This window comes from Periplaneta americana, chromosome 10, assembly GCF_040183065.1.
Source record: "Periplaneta americana isolate PAMFEO1 chromosome 10, P.americana_PAMFEO1_priV1, whole genome shotgun sequence".
Taxonomy (NCBI): domain Eukaryota; kingdom Metazoa; phylum Arthropoda; class Insecta; order Blattodea; family Blattidae; genus Periplaneta; species Periplaneta americana.
In genome coordinates, this window is record NC_091126.1 from 11,253,793 (window position 1) to 11,275,305 (window position 21,513).

General features: G+C 37.2%; 1 protein-coding gene across 1 annotated transcript in view; it reads right to left on the reverse strand.

Annotated features, from left to right (window-relative positions):
• Positions 1-2,674: 2,674 nt before the first annotated feature.
• Positions 2,675-21,513, reverse strand: part of LOC138707436 (uncharacterized) — a 187,191-nt gene continuing 168,352 nt past the window's right edge. Inside the window, exons 3-6 of the mRNA XM_069836846.1 lie at positions 11,430-11,633; positions 9,213-9,315; positions 4,826-4,971; positions 2,675-3,497 (exon numbers count right to left, since the gene is read on the reverse strand). Coding sequence (XP_069692947.1) covers positions 2,917-3,497; positions 4,826-4,971; positions 9,213-9,315; positions 11,430-11,633 — 1,034 coding nt within the window. The 3' untranslated portion in view covers positions 2,675-2,916. The remainder of the gene's footprint in view (positions 3,498-4,825; positions 4,972-9,212; positions 9,316-11,429; positions 11,634-21,513) is intronic.

A 21,513-nucleotide genomic window follows, 5' to 3' on the forward strand; every position in this document is an offset into this window, starting at 1 on the left:
TTTCTGGGTTAAAGGTACTTAAAAATGATTAATATGAAATTGGTACTGGTAATATAGGGACTCTGATTTCACCTTAAGTTGCAACTCTGATTGGAATATGGAGAAATCACAAATTGAAGCATTAAGTACCAGTAATCATCATGCAGAGGGATTTGACATTGTTGTTTGAATTTTCTTGAATGGAATGAAACTGCCTTTGAAGTTGATGTAACACTAGACTATGATATTTCATTTTTTTATTGTATTGAACTTTCAGATTTGAAGAGCTGAATTTGACTTTGAATTTTTCCAATGCTGCTAAAGTGTACAAACATTCACAAATTTTGTACTACTGGATCTATCTTCCATCTTCAGGTAAACAGAAGTCTGGAAAAACACTCTTAGGTTTGCCAGCTTTTCAAAATAAAAAAGGAAGATTTTATCGACTTTTTTTAGTGACTCATGCTTTCTTAATTTCTATTAAAAAGTTTCATATTAAAGGATTACACATACAATCATTGCACACAAACACACACTCTCGCATTTTTGTGTCTTAGTATCTAATTTTTAACGACACTTTTATATTTTGAAACTGATTTACCTTCATTTTTTAATACGTACATCAGAAAATTGTTTCAATAGAAACTGCTATACAGTATTTTACTATTACCGAGCACCAAATTCGAAATAAAGGAACAAAGTATTGTGAAGGGAATAAAAAACGTTAGGCCACATTAGCATCCAGGAAACGTAAGAATACGGGAAAAACTTACAACGTAGCAACCCGAGGCACTCTACACATTGTTATCGTTACAAAAGGCCAAATCTTCGTGACTTCATGGCGATAAACAGTACAGGAGACGGAATATAGTAAGTAGAAAAAAAATGTATGTGGGGTTCGAAGACAGTAACATGAAAGTCGGGGAGCTAAAGTGCGAAATAAACAAAAAATATGCAGTAGATAAGAGATCACCACTGAAGTTTAAACAGATAGATGTTCATGTTGAGAGCGAAATAAAATGTAGGAATTTATATTACCAATCCGCCTCCATTTCATTGAAAACATGACACTTCCGGTTAATTGTTCAGTAGTTATTGAAGTAGTGGTAGTAATAAAACAGAGCATATGACGTTATTTTTGCGAACTCAATTTTTTTTTCTGTCATACTGTTTATTTTTGCAGCTATGTTTTTGTTTCATATTTACTTTATTGTAGGCCTATTTAACAGTGCAAACTTTTGATTAATACCCTTATCTGCAAAACCACAGAAAAGGAAAAAAAATCGGAAAAATCACAACAGTTGACAAAAATCGCAAAATGCTTACTAACTCGAGAGGATATGCCAATCCTGTACCCGAGTCAGTAACTGTATTCATACCTTTCGAGATTGTAATCATATCTTGTAGCAGATGAACAGAAATGTTAACCTCATGACCTTTTCCAGTGAAAAGTCAGTAAGTACATCGTGTTTATTTCTGATATTTTAGCCTTTGATTTTAGTGCTACTTCGTTTTTTAAAATGGATTTTATCAAATTCTTCAACGAACAAAGAAAATGATTGGATTTTTACAATAATTTTGAACATCTGAAATAGCAGTTATTACAGTGTGGTGATATTTCATGGTGATGCAATACTGTTAAAGCAGTACAGCAATGATTAAAGTAGACAAATAGATCTGTGTCTCTTTCACACTCCTAACCCTCATGCCCTCGGGCTCCGGTCCACTTCTATTGGAGACAGCTATAGTGTTGAAGTGGATCATATACAAAATGCTTCAGCTTGGTGGACAATAGTTTAAAGCTTCTTGCACATTGTGATGAAGAAAAGAGAATAGAATGTCTTCTGCCAAGGGAACTTAGTGTAAAGAAATGGGAGCCAGCCTACAGGTGATGCATGTATAGGCGAAGCAAAGATTTGCCACTGGACAAAGCTGGGATGTATTCAGATTACGTCGCTTACTGTTGCCTCTCTTCACCTCGCACCAATGTGTGGTGGGTAGCAAAAGTGAAGAACCAAAATGTTCATCTTCATGTCCCTTCAGATTCTTTCGGGTACCGGTATATATTGAGTGACTTTCCTCTAAATCGTTGCCTCTCACAGAACACTGAAAACACCGGAAGTACTTGAAAAATTTAATCTCGTCCTTTCACAATTCTCGTAATAGGTGATGGAATTCATCAAAAAATACAGTCTTTTGTTGTACTTCATGAATCCCAATTTTTCCATTGGGTTCTGCCTTTTCCCCCATTCTGGCAATACCAGGGGCGTATTTTGCGGGCTACCGGTGGTAGCCCAAGGAAATTACAAAAGGAAAAGTTTATAATATAACATAATGTAATAATTTTGTATTATTAGTTTTACCATAGTAATTAAAATTAAAGTAATTGTTAGATATATTTTGTGTAATAATAGGGTCAGCGGTAGCCCAAACCCTTTAACCAGTATACGCCTCTGGGCAATACAACTAAGCACGTATAGTTTCTCAAATGAAGTAGAATCGTCATTCATTTTAGTAGTAGTTGCACTCGCAGTTGTCACTATTTATAAACAATCTACTTCTGTACTGTAGTGACTACATGCAGTGCAAATAATTAGTTGTGTTTCATGAGGGCCTCTCTTTGCCTCGCACAGGTGTAGTGGGCGGACAAACCTGACCCACTTCTATTCTCGTCGCCACTTCTCAGTGGGCGAGCACCTTATGTGGTCCTCATTTAAGCCCTCGACAGACAGACGGTTTAATTTGTCGTTTACTTAGCATAATTAGCACTCTGAGTTGGCAACGCTGCCTCCAGGTCAGAAACTTAAAACGAGCGTAATAATTTAATTTCACAGACGTCTCCTCGTGTCACAATGTGTTTTTCATCTGCCGTTTGCACTGCCCGTCGTCACTTAGCACAATCGGTCAGCGAGACGAAGTCCGATTTTTCCGCCACTCTTAGACAATTTCGATCACTTCTTCGTCGGGCGAGCGACCCTTCATCTGTTTTCCCGTCGAGGCAAGTTCGATGGGGGAGTCGAGGCCGTCTGCAGAGCGCCGCCACGCGCATGCGCACCTGCCGAGCTTGTCGCACAGGAACGCCCTGGCCTGCTTCCTCAGGTTGGGCGACCCGGCGAGCAGCAGCAGGGGCAGCAGGCAGGAGGCGGAGAAGAACTTGCACCACACGAGGAAGAAGTCGAGCTTGCCCTCGCGGCACACGTCGTCGACGCCGTCCGCCTCGTGGCGCCCCGAGCCCAGCCTGGACGCGCAGATGACGACGGCGAGCACGGAGGGCAGGCGGCCCAGGAAGGGCAGCACGCAGCCGGCGCACAGCAGCAGCTGGCCGCGCCGCCCCGCCGGGATCACCCTGGAAGGGAAGGGGTACTCGTCCTCCTCGTGGTAGGAGTGGCGCTGCAGCAGCACCACGGCGTGGCTGGCCAGCGTCACCAGCAGCGGCAGGAAGTAGTAGAGCGGCAGCGACACGCCGATGTACGTGGCGACGTAGCGCGACCCCGCGTCCAGCACGCACAGCCCGCCCTCTGCAGACAGTGAGCAAACTTTGTCAGATGTTATAACGCTCTATCTTTTTTCTCCCTCCACCAGATATCATGTTAACCTTATGCACCACTGCAGTGCCTTGGAAAGAAGAGCAGGGACATGTATAGGACTAAAGAAGAATTATTTTGTTCGTGCAAAGACAATAGCATTTAGCCGGGAGTTTGAGAAAAGTTCGGGGCAGAAGATATCAGATGATAGACAACACTAGATAGATGGATCGTATGCAGAGACTAAAAGGAAGGCGGAAAAGAAGGAAGATTGAAGAATGCTGGGTTCGGAGTGAAAGCCTGTCCTTGGGCAGAAAACTGTGAATGAATGAACGAATTAATATTTTTATTGTTTTTGTTGTTGTTATTATTTAAAATAAATTAACATTTCTCTTGGAGTTTTGAAGTGAATTTCGAAACGAGTTCTAACAAACCAAATAGAATGAAGTCCACACCTGTGGAGTAACGGTCAGCGCGTCTGGCTGCGAAACCAGGTGGCCCGGGTTCGAATCCCGGTCGGGGCAAGTTACCGGGTTGAGGTTTTTCCGGGGTTTTCCCTCAACCCAATACGAGCAAATGCTGGGTAACTTTCGGTGCTGGACCCCGGACTCATTTCACCGGCATTATCACCTTCATATCATTCAGACGCTAAATAACCTAGATGTTGATACAGCGTCGTAAAATAACCCAATAAAATAAAAAAATAGAGTGAATTTAAATAACTCAGTTACGTGTTATTTTGTGTATCTGTGCTCTGGGTCTCCGATCATTTATTTCCGTAACACATTCGTATCGGGCACTGGAATGAGGTTCGCGGGTTCAAACCCGGTCAAGAGTGGTGGATCCCAAAAGAAGGGAAAAGAACATAATCATGACTTCCTCTGGAAGGAAAATAGAGCCATATGTCCCGTGTCGTAGATTTATGGCGCCTAAAAGAACCTGTCCCCGACAGAAGGCACCAGGCGAAATTTTCAATAATTTCTCGTCCACGTCGAAATTTGTAGCCTATTTAGCATAATTAGGGTTGCAAACCCTAACTTGTTTTTCGTGATCTGTCATATTTGTTTCTAATTTTAAGTCTCCCACTCCCATAATTTTTTCTTTCCGAGTTTTTTTTTCTTATTTCGTCATAATGAAAAAACTTTTATTTCAAACATATTTAATCTGATTGATGTGGTAAATTTTGTTCTTCCAAAGGTGCATTAAAGTGTACAGTTTCTGCAGATGGTAATGCTTCCCAGAAATGGTTTCATGTCTTACAATGTCCTCGTTATAAGCACGGCTACATTTTATCGCCGGAAGTATGAATTCATTGCACTGACCTGATGAGAAGATATACTGCGCCCAGCCGTAGACTGGACCTGTGGCGTCCGTGACGAGAAGGAACATGAGCCCTGCCTGTATGACGCTGGTGTTGAGCCAGGAGAACGTGAGGTCGTGCTCCTCAGGGACCAGATACTGCAGGAACCTGCAAACATGTTTACAGTTTTGTATTCACTTATAGGCTTTCATATCAGAAAAAAATGCTTTTGAAAACAAGGATGGCATTACGAACATTAATACATATGATTGGCGGCAAAATAGAAAACTAAAATTGTGCGATAAGCGTAAAATTTACTATAAAACGAAGGGAGAGAGCGCGGGAGAGTGTGCGTGGGTGATTGTGTGTGTGTATGCGTGTGCATGTGTGTGTGTGCTTCGTGATATTGATTTTTATTTAATTAACATTCCTAGCATAATATATACTTCAGTAAAAGTATTTCTTAAATAATAAACCCAGTCACTAAGTTTCCGAGAAGGAAGAAATAGATTTGTCTATTGTTCCTTTCTTGCTGACTGTAACAAGTAATAGAGTTTGAGGTTAGTAATCCGCGATAGTCACCAGACTGCATGACGTAGTAAAAGTGTAATAGTATAAACTTTAGTGAAGTTAATAAGTTTACCTTCCGAATGTCTTATATTCCTACCCATTGGTGCAGCTTCTCCGTTCTCCTGCATCGAAAGATTAATTTTTTAAGAACACTTTTTTTTTCCCCCAGGTGATAAGAATATTGTCATGTTCTGTAGCAGTGACCACGTGTCTTCCCATTTATATGACTGATCATGGGAAAAGAGTTGTGTAAATTTGATGGCTGTGGTTCGTTTAAGGCGTATACGAAAACCACCTGACATTTGGGTTTTGATGTAGACTATATGTGATTTTCATTTTTCTTCATTGTGTTACATGCAACGTTCTTAATATACAGAGTTAAAGTATTGTAACTGTACAAATTTTAACAGCTTACTCCCTGGACAGAGTACAACAAAAATTCTAATACCATATTAATCCCAAATGAATATTTTTCTCCGAAAAAATACCCTATAGGTTAACACCCTTTTACTCAATAAGTACTATCCGTACGCCTCTGACTTTTATTATCATCATTAGAGAAATTGATAAGTAATTATTTATCCCTTTGTAGTCTATAAATAAAATGGACGGTTTTCATGTAGCTCTTTCGTTCGCGAGCTGGCTGCCAGCTCGTTCGTTCACGAGAGGCTAGACACCTCGCGAACGACATCGTTCAAAGAGCTGGTTGCGTAACATATCGAAACTGTCAATAATAGTGTACTCTATGACATTAGGAATCAGAAGGATAACAGGGACAATCGTATTATATTAAACAAAATAGATGAAAAAACAAAGCCTGCAACATAAATGTTATACAATGTTATACGTATATTTTTCTACACACACATCAGCTGATAGAAAGCCGCGTAATATTAGTTCCACATCCGTCCGCTACTGGCGTATGGCGCGGTCTCACCTTTTCTGTCACAGACTCTGTTTTCTGTCTTTCTCAAAGTAAATAACTGCAGATATCACGTGATTATGCATTGAATGCCATTGGTTATTCGAGAGCGGGAGTCGTGAAACGAGCTGTGAGCTGGTTGAGAGTCGCGAGCTGGAAGCGAGCTAGCTCGTTACTAGCTCGAAGGAGAGAGTCGTTCAAAAGAGTTAGTTCGTCCGCGAACGACCCATCACTATTTTCATGCAAATTAAATTAAAAATATGAACAAGTATCGTTATTTTCTGCCATTAGGAAGTCTGACAACCCTGTTGCAGTGTCTAAGGAACGGTATGCTGCTATTCAGATCTAGGCTGGTGCGTGTATTTGTAGATGAGCCGGCGATGCGCTTTTGCTAAACTATGCACTTTCAGACTAATTTTCTAATTAACTATGACTTAATGTTATTACAAAGCGTATAATAGTGTTTTATTTATTTTAATGTATTCTATTGCCACCTTCTTCCCGCACCGTGGCGTCGTGATCTAAGGCATCCTGCCCGGGACTCGCGTTACGGAATGCGCGCTGGTTCGAGTCTTCATGAGGGAAGAAATTTCCTCATGAAATTTCTGCCAGTGTATGGGACCGGTGCCTACCCAGCATCGTGATGCAGTTGAGGAGCTACGATAGGTAGCGAAATCCGATTACGAAAGCCAGCTATAACGGCTGGGGCAATCATTGTGTTAACCATACAATACCGCCATTCTGGTTGGATGATCGTCCATCTCTGCTTCGGCATGTGGGCGTGAGACTATACTTCGCACGAAAACATGACGACCTTCCCTCATACCCTTCACCAGTTAACTGCAGGCACGCGCAAGGGATAAACCCTTAGCCGAGTTGCCAATTCTTGAAGTCATTGTGATTTGCGAACGTTTTTCAAACTGTGTTCCGTGAAACCGCGATTTTCAGAAAGACTATATTATCTTTGTAAATATACCTTAATTTATAATTACTAAAACAAAATTGGTATAAAAATGAACAAACTTATTTTAAAAACACTTTATATTTATATTTTCACTAACATGTTTTGCCTAAATAAACAAAAAAATGTAGACTTCTATAATAAGTGTTAAATTCTCATGTTATTGAAGTTCCAGAATTTTGTACTTAATTAAGAATGTTGCGCTGGTAAAATTTTCTGAAACTGTAATCATTGAATAGTTATAGAATGTATAGTACAAAAGAGTAAAGTTAGATTTTATCTACTTCGCCTTGGGTGATAATTTCCACGAACGCATAAAATCTGTTTACCCTAGTGTGCTATACAATATTTTATTCATTACTGGTATGTAAATTTAATTTTAAATTGTAGGGCTTTTCTTTGTAATGTGTTGGCGAAGAAGTTCATATACATTCATTTTACTATTGCTAATATGTTGGTTGTCATGTAGAGAGTGATTTAAAAACATTTAATTCACTGCTGTAAGTTAGAAAACTTTTAAGCACTGCTGTGAATAATGTTATTATTTAGGTTGCTAAGGACGGTGTTGCTGTTGGCGATATCTCTTTCGCGTACTGTTCACATACTGTTCGGCGAAGTAAATCACGTATAAAATCGTCTATCTTACCGAATTATGTTTTAATTTGTTTATTTTCTCTTTAGTTGGTGAACCGTAATTCTTAATTTCTATGCCCATATATCCAACTCCGCCGGTTGCGTCCGATGTTAAGTGATTAAGATTTATACTTATTAAACTGCCTGAACTTTCGATTACTTTATGGATAGAATTTCTAACGTTAGACACAATTTTAACACTTTGTTTTCTTAGCTACGCTCCTCTGCAAATAAGATACTCTGTTTTCTTCGACGGTGTTATTTGTTGTTCTTGTCGTGATGGTCCTGGATCTTCAGGTATATCAGGAGGCCTGGCTGCGGATCATCTCCAACACTCATTAATCATGGCCGGAATAAATTAGACAGATTGAAGCGCACAACGGTATAAAACAACACGTCGACAAAGACACTGAGAACGGGTGAAACCCGACAGGTAGAGGCAATGACTACTAGATTTGGCAATGCTGAGATCTATTGTATTTCTGCCACGCGGCTAGGGGTTGAGTAGAGGATGGGGGTTTATGAGGGATTACCAATTCCAAGAAGAGAGGCCGTCATGTTTCCGAGCCAAGTATAGCAGCCTGCTGGTCGTTCTGAGATCTTAAATGTCTGTAGCGCTATGCATTATTATTGTTATTATTATTATATTATTATATTATTATTATTATTATTATTATTATTATTATTTTGTGCCTCTTTCAATCTTCACTATCATATCACTTCCACCCTGTATATAATTGAAGGAATTTGGGCAACATAGTGACTAGCCACACAAATTTCACAGGAGAGCAACTCCTAAATTTTAGAATTGTAACAATTACTAAGCCTGTCCTTTAAATTGAAGGTTAAAGCGTCATAACCTATTGGACATTTAAAAGACGTCTGTCACAAAATTTCTTAGAGAGAGTTACTGTGATTATTGTGAAATATTCATATAGAATTTAAGTTGAAATGCAGCTTGCCACTACTGTATCTTGCCCCAAGCCCTTCAATTCTTTATTGTTACTATTTCAACTGGATATTGAAGTTTACAAATCTGTAATCTTCCCTAGTTTTAGCCGAGACCTAAATTATATTCGTCTTATAAAGTTACAATGAAATTCATTTTTAGCGTGGCTTTTTCCTCAAGTAGCAGTATGTAGTCCCACCTCCGTTCGCGTTCCATTATTTTGATAGTAGCACCACGAAAACGAAATAGTGCTGAAAAAATTTAAGTAACACAGTAAAATCTCGCAGAGCTGCGTTGTACATAATAATTTAGTCTACGCCTAAACCGAATACAATGTAGTGCCACATTCTCTAAATTCAATCAGAAGTGCATACCTTTCTATGCTGATGAGAGTCAGGTAGCAGAGCACGAGAGGTGACAGGAAGCTGGTGATAAGGCCCTGCACCTGACAGAAACCCGGCACAACTATCATTGGACCTGTAAACAAAATACAGACGCTATATATTTGGCGAGAATAACTTTGAAGGTCCTGACTACCCAGCATTTACTGTAGACCATTCTCCTATCTCATGCAGACTGGTTTACTATTCTAAGGCACGCTGTGTATACAAGGTTCACAAGGAACAACTCCACATGCCCCTGGACTAGGAATGGAGAGAAGTTGACGGAATTTCGTCGATGCCTGTACAGGGGAAACGAGAGAACCAAGAAAAACCTTAGGCCTGACTAGGACAAGAGCTCGGAACTCCTGCGTGGCGGGCTAATTGTATAGATCAGCGTTTCTCAAACTTTTTTGAAGTGCGGACCACTTTTTAAAGTCAGAACAGTTCCGCGGACCACCTTACTCTTGTTCCCTTCGAAAGCAAATTTATCATTTTCATAGCATATTTTAATACCAGTATACTTATATTTTAAAATTGATTTTAATATTCGATACTTTGGTCCTCTGTTATGAATTCGGGTGGTCCCTGGCTGGTTTACAGGCGCGGTGCCAGATGTGCAGGGAAAAGATGTCTAGAAACACCACGTATATAGTGCTTTAAATCCCTCTTTTGTTGCTGAGAGTAGAGTGGGAAGTTGATAGACGGGTAGGGTAATAAATTTCATAAAATGTCAGTACTGGGAGAAAAAGTGAAATTCGATTGCCATGTGTCATTTCCAAACTCTGAGATTTTAAGCTACAGTGTGATACGCAATTCGTTCGAATTTTATTTTTTCTTCTGTCTTTTTTGAAGGACCACAGGTGGTCCGCGGACCATAGCTTGAGAAACGCTGGTATAGATCATGCGGCCACTGCAGAGGTAAAATTGGTATGACTTCTTTCAAGTAATTTTAGCGGTGACAAAAATACAAATGTCTAAAAATCTTGTGTCCTACTTAATAAGTTATCTACGTATACCAATGTGTAGTCTCCAGTGCAAGCTAATAGCTCAGGCCTGGACGCTAATACCTCAATCGAGTCACTGTAGACTATCCCTTAACTCTCCACTCCACCTTCCCCGGCTGAGACAATAGCCGAGTAGACAGGAAGATAAGCATTGCTCAGTGACGGATTGTATAAGGCAGGCATCATAGTTTTTACGAAATTTCGGGTCTTGCTGGTAGCCTAAAATCCACCAATGATGTACAGTGCCTTACTATGCGTTTGCATTGCAAGCGGAAAGGACATAGGCAAGAATTTCTCCGTTCCTTTTCACGTCTCTATTAGCTTCTCACATCAGTAAGAAAACCACTTGCAATGCATCATACTTGACTGTACAGTAGGAATTTTTTGTAGGTACTTTTTACAAAAATTGCTGGGTATATAATATAAATCGTTAAAGCTGTTTCATTATTTTTCTTTGAAAATTTTAAGTTACTCTATTTATAAGACTTATTTAAGTATTTTTTTTATTTCCTTCGTAATCATATGTATTAGCCTGTATGCCTGGAAACTGTGTCCTCCGTGTTATGACATTATGTACAACTTTATTTGATCAGTGTATTTGATATCATTCTATGTTAAAGGGAATATGTATGCGAGTCAAAGTCAAAGTAGCTATTTTGTTACTACGATTTCCACATTGTGGTTGGAACTGATATCACTGCAAGCGTACTGACGGTTGTACGTCACACTGCGTTGCTACCAAAACAGAGGCTTATATTCTGTTCAACGGTAATAGGATCTTGTTCGACGTACAGAAGATTAAATCACACCTGTGACTTCCTCTAAATGAGCAATAAGGGTGCTATGCATAGACATTTCGCTAGCCCGCGCTACGAACGTGCTAAACTAGTCCCGGCTATCGACTGGTTACTTGTACAGGATTCATACGTTATCATATCTCTAACACTGGTTTATGAATACGAAAAATGTTAGTTCGCTGATCATCCACCGGAAGCCCGCGCTAAGAATGTCTATGAATATGGTCCCTACGTGTTTAAATATTTAAATTGAGAACCCAACCCATATGAACTTTCTTTAATTAAACTTACCTCATGAATAGTTTCTGTAGTTGTACTCAAACTTATTGAATAATCCTGCATACTGGCTGACATAAAACAATCACACAATGCCTATGCATTTATTCTGTCATTCCCTGCACACAAACCTAGGTCACATATGTATCCCACTTGTAGGTCGCACGCCGAGTGAACAACGGAGACATTTTTTGCACTGGAGATGACCATCTGAGGACATCCTTCATCGATCTTGAGGCACTTAGGGGACGGATGTTTCCCTTTGACAGCTGAATTTCTGCAAGAAGGTCGTGGTATTCCGTCGTCCATTACCCCGACCCAGAATCGCCCTTTTTCTGGAAAGGAAAATATAAATATTACTTCCTTTGGCTTCCAAGAATACCCGTCCAAAATCAGTTTTTTATTTTATTTTAATAGGTTATTTTACGGCGCTTTATCAACATCTTAGGTTATTTAGCGTCTGAATGAAATGAAGGTGAATATGCCGGTGAAATGAGTCCGAGGTCCTGCACCGAAATTTACCCAGCATTTGCTCATATTGGGTTGAGGGAAACCCCCAGAGAAACCTCAATCAGGTAACTTTCCCCAACCGGGAATCGAACCCGGGCCACCTGGTTTCACGGCCAGACGCGCTAACCGTTACTCCACAGGTGTGGACTCCAAAATCAAGTGTCATTGTCTTGGCTATTGCGTTCTAGAGCTATTTTCCTCAACCTTTATGAGTTATGATATGATGCATAGACCAGGGATGTATAAGAAACAGCGCGTGAACGACCTTCGATTACTTCGCGTGCTACCTAGCTGCAGTGCATATTGCTGTACAGGTAGCAGTGACTGAAAGACGAGGGTGAACAAAATGAACTTTAAATAAAATCGAGTTATAATAATTCTGTACAATTTTCGTTACCTTCTTAATAAATGCAATAAAATTATTTCACAACAGATGTTATATATATATATATATAACCAAAAGTAATGCAAATCTGGATTCCAGGTTTAGCTTCCTGTAAAGCTAGAAGCTTCCTAAAATTATTTAAAATTATTCAACCAAAAGTTACTTGTAATTCGCAATACCAAATGAATAGGCCTAATTTAAAAATAACTGCGTCCACGTAAAAAAACTTCACAAACTGCTGGAGTATAGCATCATTGCCTTTATAATAGCAACACAGTTATGCGAAAATAAACCTTTTAAGATGCAATTTTGTCATAATCGCTTATTCGATTTCCGCCTTACAGTTACTACTTCATTACGAAAGGTAACAGAGTATCTGAGGTTCTCTATTGCATCCGATAGTGCGCGCTAGTGTGCCGCGCTAAGTATCGATAGTAAAACTGGGCCTGATCGATTATCACGTCATATTTTGGTCAAAAAGTACAGCTACAGCAATATAATTGTAATTATTCTGTTCTATTTGGTTTGTTATTATTATTATGATTATTGTTATTATTATTATTATTATTATTATTATTATTATTATTATTATTATTATGCATGGTTTATTGGGAACGTTTTCTGTTCCAATTCTGTTTTTAAGTCTCGGATAAAAACTATAAACGGTTTATTAGTAAGACTGTAGGCCTATATATATATATATATATATATATATATATATATATATACAGCTTCAAACCCAATCATCGGAATTTTAGGTAATTTTGTACTTATAATAATTGTATTAATTTTTTACCATGGAATAAAGAAAATCTAAATATTCAGCTATAAAAGGAACCAGCCATATTTCATCACTCGTTTTCAGGATCCAAAGAGAAATGTGGTATGGGGTACGAAATGGACCGCGCCCAGCTTGCCGAGGGTTAATTCGGCATTTCCCACCCACCATATTTCTAACAGCTTTCGCACCAGTCTTGGTTTATACAACAGATGCAGTTTGACGAAGTCAATTGAAACTGGGCCTCTTAGTTAAATTTTAGGCCTAAGTTAATTTTGCAAGTATTACTGAGTTGCTTGAATCTCTTTACAAATTTATTACAGTTTAATAGTTGAAAGAATGCATATAACAGTCATCGCGTAAATTGTAAAGCCCTGAAGTGCTGTTCCAGGACGATACGTCCATTGATACCATGTTCATGTCGCCAGTGTCCATACACATTTATATTCAATTTTATTTTTATTCACTTTTATTTATGTCCACATTTTTGGATATATGTGACCTTTTTCCACACACGTTTATGTCCATTTTATTTACGTGTACTTTCCTTTATGTCCATTTTTATTTATGTTCGCTTTTCATATATTAAGTACACTCGCGAAATGTGAAATGCATGTGTTTGTGTTTATTTATTTGGGCAGAGTTAAGGCCGGAAGACACTCCACCAGGCAAAATTGTACAAATACAGAGTTTGTATCATTGTTATAATTATTCTTAGCTTTCTGTTTCATTTTTTATTCAGACTATAGATCGAGAAGCTCCGCGTATAAGAAATGGAAATCGAGATCGTGCGTATTTGCTTGTTTTCCGCACAGAACCAATACGCGGTAGGCCAAAGTGCGAAATACCACATTCAGTATTCCCAACGTAACACACATAACAATTTCCCTCTTCTTACCGCTTAAGCGCGACATTCATTTTACTGCTTTAGGCTTTTAACATATTATTTTTAGAGACGTTTAACATAGTAGTAATTATAAATTGGAAACTTACCACTGCAATTTCACCTAAATTGCAATGTTAATTATTGATTGATTAAAGTTCTCGTTAACACTTTGTTAAAAACATAAAATTTACACTGTCACACGTTTTGCATACAAAACAAATAATACAACACAGAAATACTTAAATAACCACACTAAACATTCAAATATATATAATTCAACTGGAGTTTATAAATTAAAATGCAATAGTTGCCCACATTTTTACATAGGACAGACAGGAAGATCCTTTCATACAAGATACAACGAACATATTAAAGCTATAACCAAACCTTACATTACATCAAATTATGCAGATCACATTATCGACAATAATCATGACTACAATAATATAGAAACAGATATGGAAATTTTACACATCACACCAAAAAGTTTACAGTTAAATACCCTAGAACAATACGAAATATATAAGAATACAATAGCACACCCACATTACATACTTAATACGCAACTACAGTTCAATACGCACACATTGTTTGACATCATAATACGTCATAACATACAGACAGCCAACCCCCACCATAGGAACAACACACCCCCACCTCTACCATCGACAACTGCACATCGCAGAGCCAAAATCAGCAGTGGTTCAAGAGACACTGAAGACGACAACAAATAGCGTCGAAACGGGCCGTCTGTCGAAGGTAAATACCTTTTTAAACAATTTTAACACTTTTAACGTGTGACAGTGTAAATTTTATGTTAATTATTGTTTTTAAATGTTTGCAAAAATTAAGTAAAGTCTACTACTCCACAAAACTTATTGCATTCCTGATACAAGTAACATTAAGGAAGCCGTGAAAAAATCAACGAGATTCCAGATGCCGATGTTATTACTGCAATATGTTATATAAATAATATTGTTAAAATATTAAAATGAAAAATAAATCATTACATAACCTTACCGTTTGTTTTAAGTTCGTATTTATAGACTGGGGGGGGGACAGACGTATATCACGGCCTGCTGGAGTATAGTAAACACAGAAAACATTTTACAGCAACAATGTTGAAGAAAGATATTTTGGTGTTCCGAAGTTGCGTCATTAAACAGAAACCAACATGGAGATTTCATTGCAACTAATTAGAAATTCGTCTTTCAGGTATGTAATAAACGATCTTCGCACAAAATAAAGTACGATACACGAGCGGTATGTTTGTTTTCATGTTTTCGGAAATTAAAAAAGCTCAACTACGTTTCGCTTTTTCAATCTTTTCCTCGACCATGAAAACGTCAACATACCGCTCTTGTAACGTATATTACTATTTGCCAATGCCAGATATTCAGGTTGTTTTGATAATGTTATAGACAATATTGAGTCTGAAAAGTTGAGTTTAGCGTTAGACATAATATAAAGAACTTATGTACGAGTAACGCCTGCTCCAGGAAGGAGAAGAGCAATGCCAGGAAAATTCCCACCTGAAATATGGAACACTAATAAACAGATTGTGACAGGACAACATCGAACAACTAACGTAGTTGAAAGATGGCAGAATCGTTTCCAAAAATACAAAATCACACATCAATCATCGATCTGGAAATTCATGGAATTTGTTAAGAAGGACCAAAAGAACAATTAAATTATTATAACCCAATTATTTGGAGGGGATCGGAATTTGACACATTCAATTAAACGTTCGTACCTGATAAATTTAAGACAGTGGAACAGATTGTTCAGAATCACAACCGCTGCAAGGAGGAGGGTGACACCACTACCTGCTCGTATCTTAAAGCTATTAGTTGTTTGATGTTATAGGCTATGAAGGTGAAGAAACAGAAGAGGACGAATAGCTAATTGGTTAACTTTAAACGGACATAATGTATTGGGCATTCATGCAGCGGACATAAAACTTTAGGGTGGTATTCATAGACATTTCGCAGCACGCGCTACGAGCGTACTAAGCTAGCCCCGGCTATCCACTGGTTACTAGTACAGAATTCAAATCATATCCTATCGCTAACACTGGTTTATGAATACGAAAAACGCTGATCATCCACCGAAAGCCCGCGCTAAAAATGTCTATGAATACGGCCCCTAGCTTTTGGACTAAAATAAAGTGGACATATAATTAATTGGGCATATATTTATGGTCATAATTTAGTGAACGTTTATGTAAAGGACGTAAGAAAATGGACATCAAATTTTTTGGCATTAAAAACTGGACCTGGTGGCTGTGTTTCCCGAAATGCAGTTTAATTAATCCAATGTAATATGTCGTAGCAGTTTTATTTACTGCAATGTACAAAACATTTAACAGAACCCAATCATTACAGTTAGCAAAAAAACTTTTACATTGAGTGGTAAACTATTATAATGAAACGTAATTGAAAATGCTAGTGGCTGAAGGGTATCCGTTCATTCAGTTAGACTTTTTGCATTCCGGTTCATTGCTTCCGGCTTACATGCGTGAAAAGACTCGGAGTTCTAGTGGTTTTTTTGCTATTAAATAATTATTTCATTTAATATATTATGAATTCTCATTCAGGGATTTAAACAAATTTATAAATAATTTAGGGGCATATTTGATTACTCAGCTCTCTTGAAATGTCATTAGACCTGTGGATATTAAACAAACGTTTATTTACATTTTGCACACACTGCCGTCGTCACGCCCTCTATAGTTCGGAGAGGAAAATTGCCTAGTGCACTTTTACACATATAACCCCATCATTGTAGAATCAAATAGGGGTATTATGATACAAAAAAAATCGTTTGCTGTAATTTTTGTATCAAAGCATATTTTAAACATGTACAGTATGAAGTATTTGGAGTTATATTTATTTTTTATTTGTAATAATGGATAAAATTGAAACAAAACTAGTCTATCATAATAGCATTCTTTGTGGACTAATGTGATACACCTATGGGGCTATTCTGATACACTATATTGTACAGAGCAATTAAGTAAGGCTATTGTATACACGTAGGTGCTTAATGTATCACCTGTAGAAGTTTGGTTGAAACCACATTAAAATTAACCAAGATTTATACAATTAACTGAAACTTTAACACTTATTGCCAACGCTAGAAAACTGTTATATGTTCAAATACTTTTTTGTGTAAAGAAATAGATAGAGAAAATTATGATGCAGCTTGTACTGCTAAAATAAATGAAAATACTTTTTTTAATAATGATGAATTATTTTACAAAATTATTTTAAATTTTAGCAGTAAGAAAAATGGCTTTTAAGCTAAAATTGTTAGGTAAATAAATAAAAATAAGTCTGTATGTGTATTTTTTAACGTATACTGTATTGTAGGTGCCAGTGTCGTGCCAACATGTCAATTCAAACAACCATCAAGAGTTTAATTATGAAATACCCCTCAAGAGGTAATAAATTACTTTATGTTAGAAAATTAATCAACTCTATCAATTCCTTTCATTGTAAACATATAATAGCCCTTCTAGCGTATAATTTCCCTAAAATTAACATTAACACAGTAATTACTACTAGACTGATCAAGTTTCACAACTTTTCTTTAGAGAAAAATGAACCTGATACTATTCTGAGTGAAAAGAAAATTAAAAAAAATATCCTATCTCTATTCATTCAAGAGCAATAACAAAAGTAACAGAGTATCACATCAAAGTTCTTTCAAGGAACAAAACTGCCTTTTGTTTTAATACATTTACGAGGCTGATAATTAGGCTCCGTATTCCAGGTACCACAAACTGGAATGAAAGAATGCAGATGAAAATAATATAATGCTAAAAAAATATTCATTCTGTTTTTCTCTTGTTATTTCGTTGTTATGAAGGTAGTGACCATGGGTGGGCAACTCGGACTCCCAAGGCGCTAAAAACCTTGGCACAAAAAAGCACACACCAAGGCAGCCGCTGCAGTTACAAGCAGCCAATCACTGTAGACGCAAGCGAACCAACAACCACTCGTGTTGCAAGGCCCTCGTACGCTGCAGCTAGCTCAGAGTTCGTTCTACCTGACTGAGTTTGTTCACAGTTTGAGAGCGCGAGTTGCCCACCCATGGTACAGCTCGACCAAGTCAAGTCTGCGAGTGGGGATAACAGGATGGAATGTAGAGGAATGTAGAGGCAAAACACAGTTGCCACATAGGTCACTTGACGCTCAGATTTCAACGTGTGCACATTAGAGTTGGGTCGATTCGTGAACGAATCGTTCATTCGAACGACTAATAATAAAGAATCGTAAGAATCGATTCGTGGTATCAACGAATCGTCGTTCAAAAGAATCGTAACGAATCGTCATTCAAAAGAATATTAAGGAATCGGCATGGTATCGTAACCCACGATTCTATTCGTTGTTTGATGTAACCTGTCAACGGAAATTTCCGAACCGTGTCGAATACTCCCGAGCGAGAGTGAAATCAAAATATGTACTGCATTTGTTAAGTATGGAAAATAATGAACACAAACCTGAAATTTGCATAGTTAAATAGAGATGTAATGCAAAAAATGTACTTCATAATAAGGTTCAGTTGATAAATTATAATTTAGAGACATTATCTTGGGTAATTTTGTAGACTAATGGAGTTCATACTGAATGGTTCCAGCCAATGAGAAAAAGACAATCCAATGTCTCGCCTCTTATGCCATCTATGAGAGAGATGTAGAACGTTTTTGTTCTACGCGTGGTTTGCAAAGGAAAGTGTCTTGCGACGATTCAAAAGAATAGTTGGAATCGCAGACTGGGAAGAATCGTGAACTCGTTGACGATTCAAAAGAATAGTTGGAATCGCAGAATCGTTAGAATCGATTCGTAATGTGTGATTGAATCGTTGGAATCGACTTCTGAAAAAGAATCGTGTTGCCCAACTCTAGTGCACATCGTTTAAAATACACTACGGAGCGCACGCATTTGTTGTCCTTGTCTTCAGATAAAGGCAACAGTTACGCCGTCTCCCAGCCTCCCCCCTCATGCAACTTTCTCCACGTTTGCCAATCAGAACGCCAAACCTCACTGTCAAGCAGAAGTAGAAGTACAGTCTATTTCAAAGCGTCTTAAATTGTTACCGCTCTATGAACTGAAGCGCAGTAGGAAAACTTTGCTGTCATATGAGACTGTACTGGTCTCCTCTCGTTACCGCCTCCTTTCACTACAGAACTGCCTCCAACTTCCCCTCTCGGCCCGCAGACTTAATTTGGTCGAGCTGTAGTGACGATCACAAATCGCCTCTTCTGTCTAGCTTACTGTGACCGATGTTCCCCACTCCCTGTTTCCACTTTGTGTGTAGCGACTGTAGCGGGTATAATAATACTGTATATTGCGTCATGAATATGTGACGTTTCGCGATGCCTGGATTAAGGGATAATGGAGAAGTGTATTGTAAGCCAAGGCAGTGTGGCTACGTGAAAGAGGCAGAAATGATTATAAATCGTGGAAAAATAACAGAAACCTAGATATTAAATCGAATATATAAATTGTGGAAATGTACTAAAAATAACAGAAACCTGGATATTAAATCGATTATATAAATTGTTGAAATGTACTAAAAATAACAGAAACCTGGATATTAAATCGAATATATAAATTGTGGAAATGTACTAATAAAATAACAGAAACCTGGAAATTAAATCGAATATACAAATTGTGGAAATGTACTAAAAAGTAACAGAAACCTGGATATTAAATCGAATATATAAATTGTGGAAATGTACTAATAAAATAACAGAAACCTGGAAATTAAATCGAATATATAAATTGTGGAAATGTACTAAAAATAACAGAAACCTGGATATTAAATCGAATATATAAATTGTGGAAATGTACTAATAAAATAACAGAAACCTGGAAATTAAATCGAATATATAAATTGTGGAAATGTACTAAAAATTACAGAAACCTGGATATTAAATCGAATATATAAATTGTGGAAATGTACTAAAAATAACAGAAACCTGGATATTAAATCGAATATATAAATTGTGGAAATGTACTAAAAATAACAGAAACCTGGATATTAAATCGAATATATACATTGTGGAAGTGTACTAAAAATAACAGAAACCTGGATATTAAATCGAATACATAAATTGTGGAAATGTACTAATAAAATAACAGAAACCTGGATATTAAATCGAATATATAAATTGTGGAAATGTACTAAAAATAACAGAAACCTGGATATTAAATCGAATATATAAATTGTGGAAATGTACTAAAAATAACAGAAACCTGGATATTAAATCGAATATATAAATTGTGCAAATGTACTAAAAATAACAGAAACCTGGATATTAAATCGAATATATACATTGTGGAAATGTACTAAAAATAACATAAACTTGGATATTAAATCGAATATATACATTGTGGAAATGTACTAAAATAACAGAAACTTGGATATTAAATCGAATATATAAATTGTGGAAATGTACTAAAAATAACAGAAACCTGGATATTAAATCGAATATATACATTGTGGAAATGTACTAAAAATAACAGAAACCTGGATATTAAATCGAATATATAAATTGTGGAAATGTACTAAAAAATAACAGAAACCTGGATATTAAATCGAATATATAAATTGTGGAAATGTACTAAAATATAACAGAAATCTGGATATTAAATCGAATATATAAATTGTGGAAATGTACTAAAAATAACAGAAACCTGGATATTAAATCGAATATATACATTGTGGAAATGTACTTAAAAATAACAGAAACCTGGATATTAAATCGAATAATGTAATATAGAGTGATGTTACAGTAACAAGGGAAAAATTGAAATAAGGAAAAAAGTAGTCATAATAAGAGGGAGCGAACGGGAATTTACAAGAATAAGAAAGAAAGAGAAATAATAGGTAGAATGGAGAACTTGTAGTGTAAGAGAGTGTAGCTATGATGAATTGTGATGAACGGAAAGATGAAAAGACCGGATAGAGGAAATTGAAAAATCAAGATGTAGGGATTCTATTGCAGTGATTGTGATAGTGAAGAACTCTTGCAGGTAGATAGTGAGTAAGTAAGGATAGATAAAAATATTTAGACCGGTTGCTAACATAAGGCACATAGATAATAGACCTAATATTATTTCGAAGTTAGAAGTTCAAATAAAATTATAAGATAGATACATAGATTATGGTGTGACCGGAATAGAAAAATGTGACGGTCCACCATAAAGCAGTTGTATGCTTGATTGGCAATAAATAAATAAATATCATAAAGACTCTAGAGGCTGGTACAGACACTCATTCTACCTCACTTCGATTATTGCGACGTTTTGTTCAGTGATCTCAGGATTGATTCCGCTCAGAAACTACAGCGTGTTCATAACGCGTGCGTCCGCTTCATTTGTAATGTTCGATACTATGATCATATCTCACCTTCTTTCGAGAAGTTATCATGGCTTAGGTTACATGAGAGGAGAAATCTGCACTCACTTTCTCTCTTATATCGAATTATGCACACTTCAGCCACCTATTATTTATTCGCCCGTTTTCATACTCTCTCTCGCTATCATAATATTAATACTCGATCACAACGCGATAACCCGCTAGAAATTCCACTTCACACATCATCTCTCTATTCCTCATCTTTCACTGTTGCTACCTCTCTTC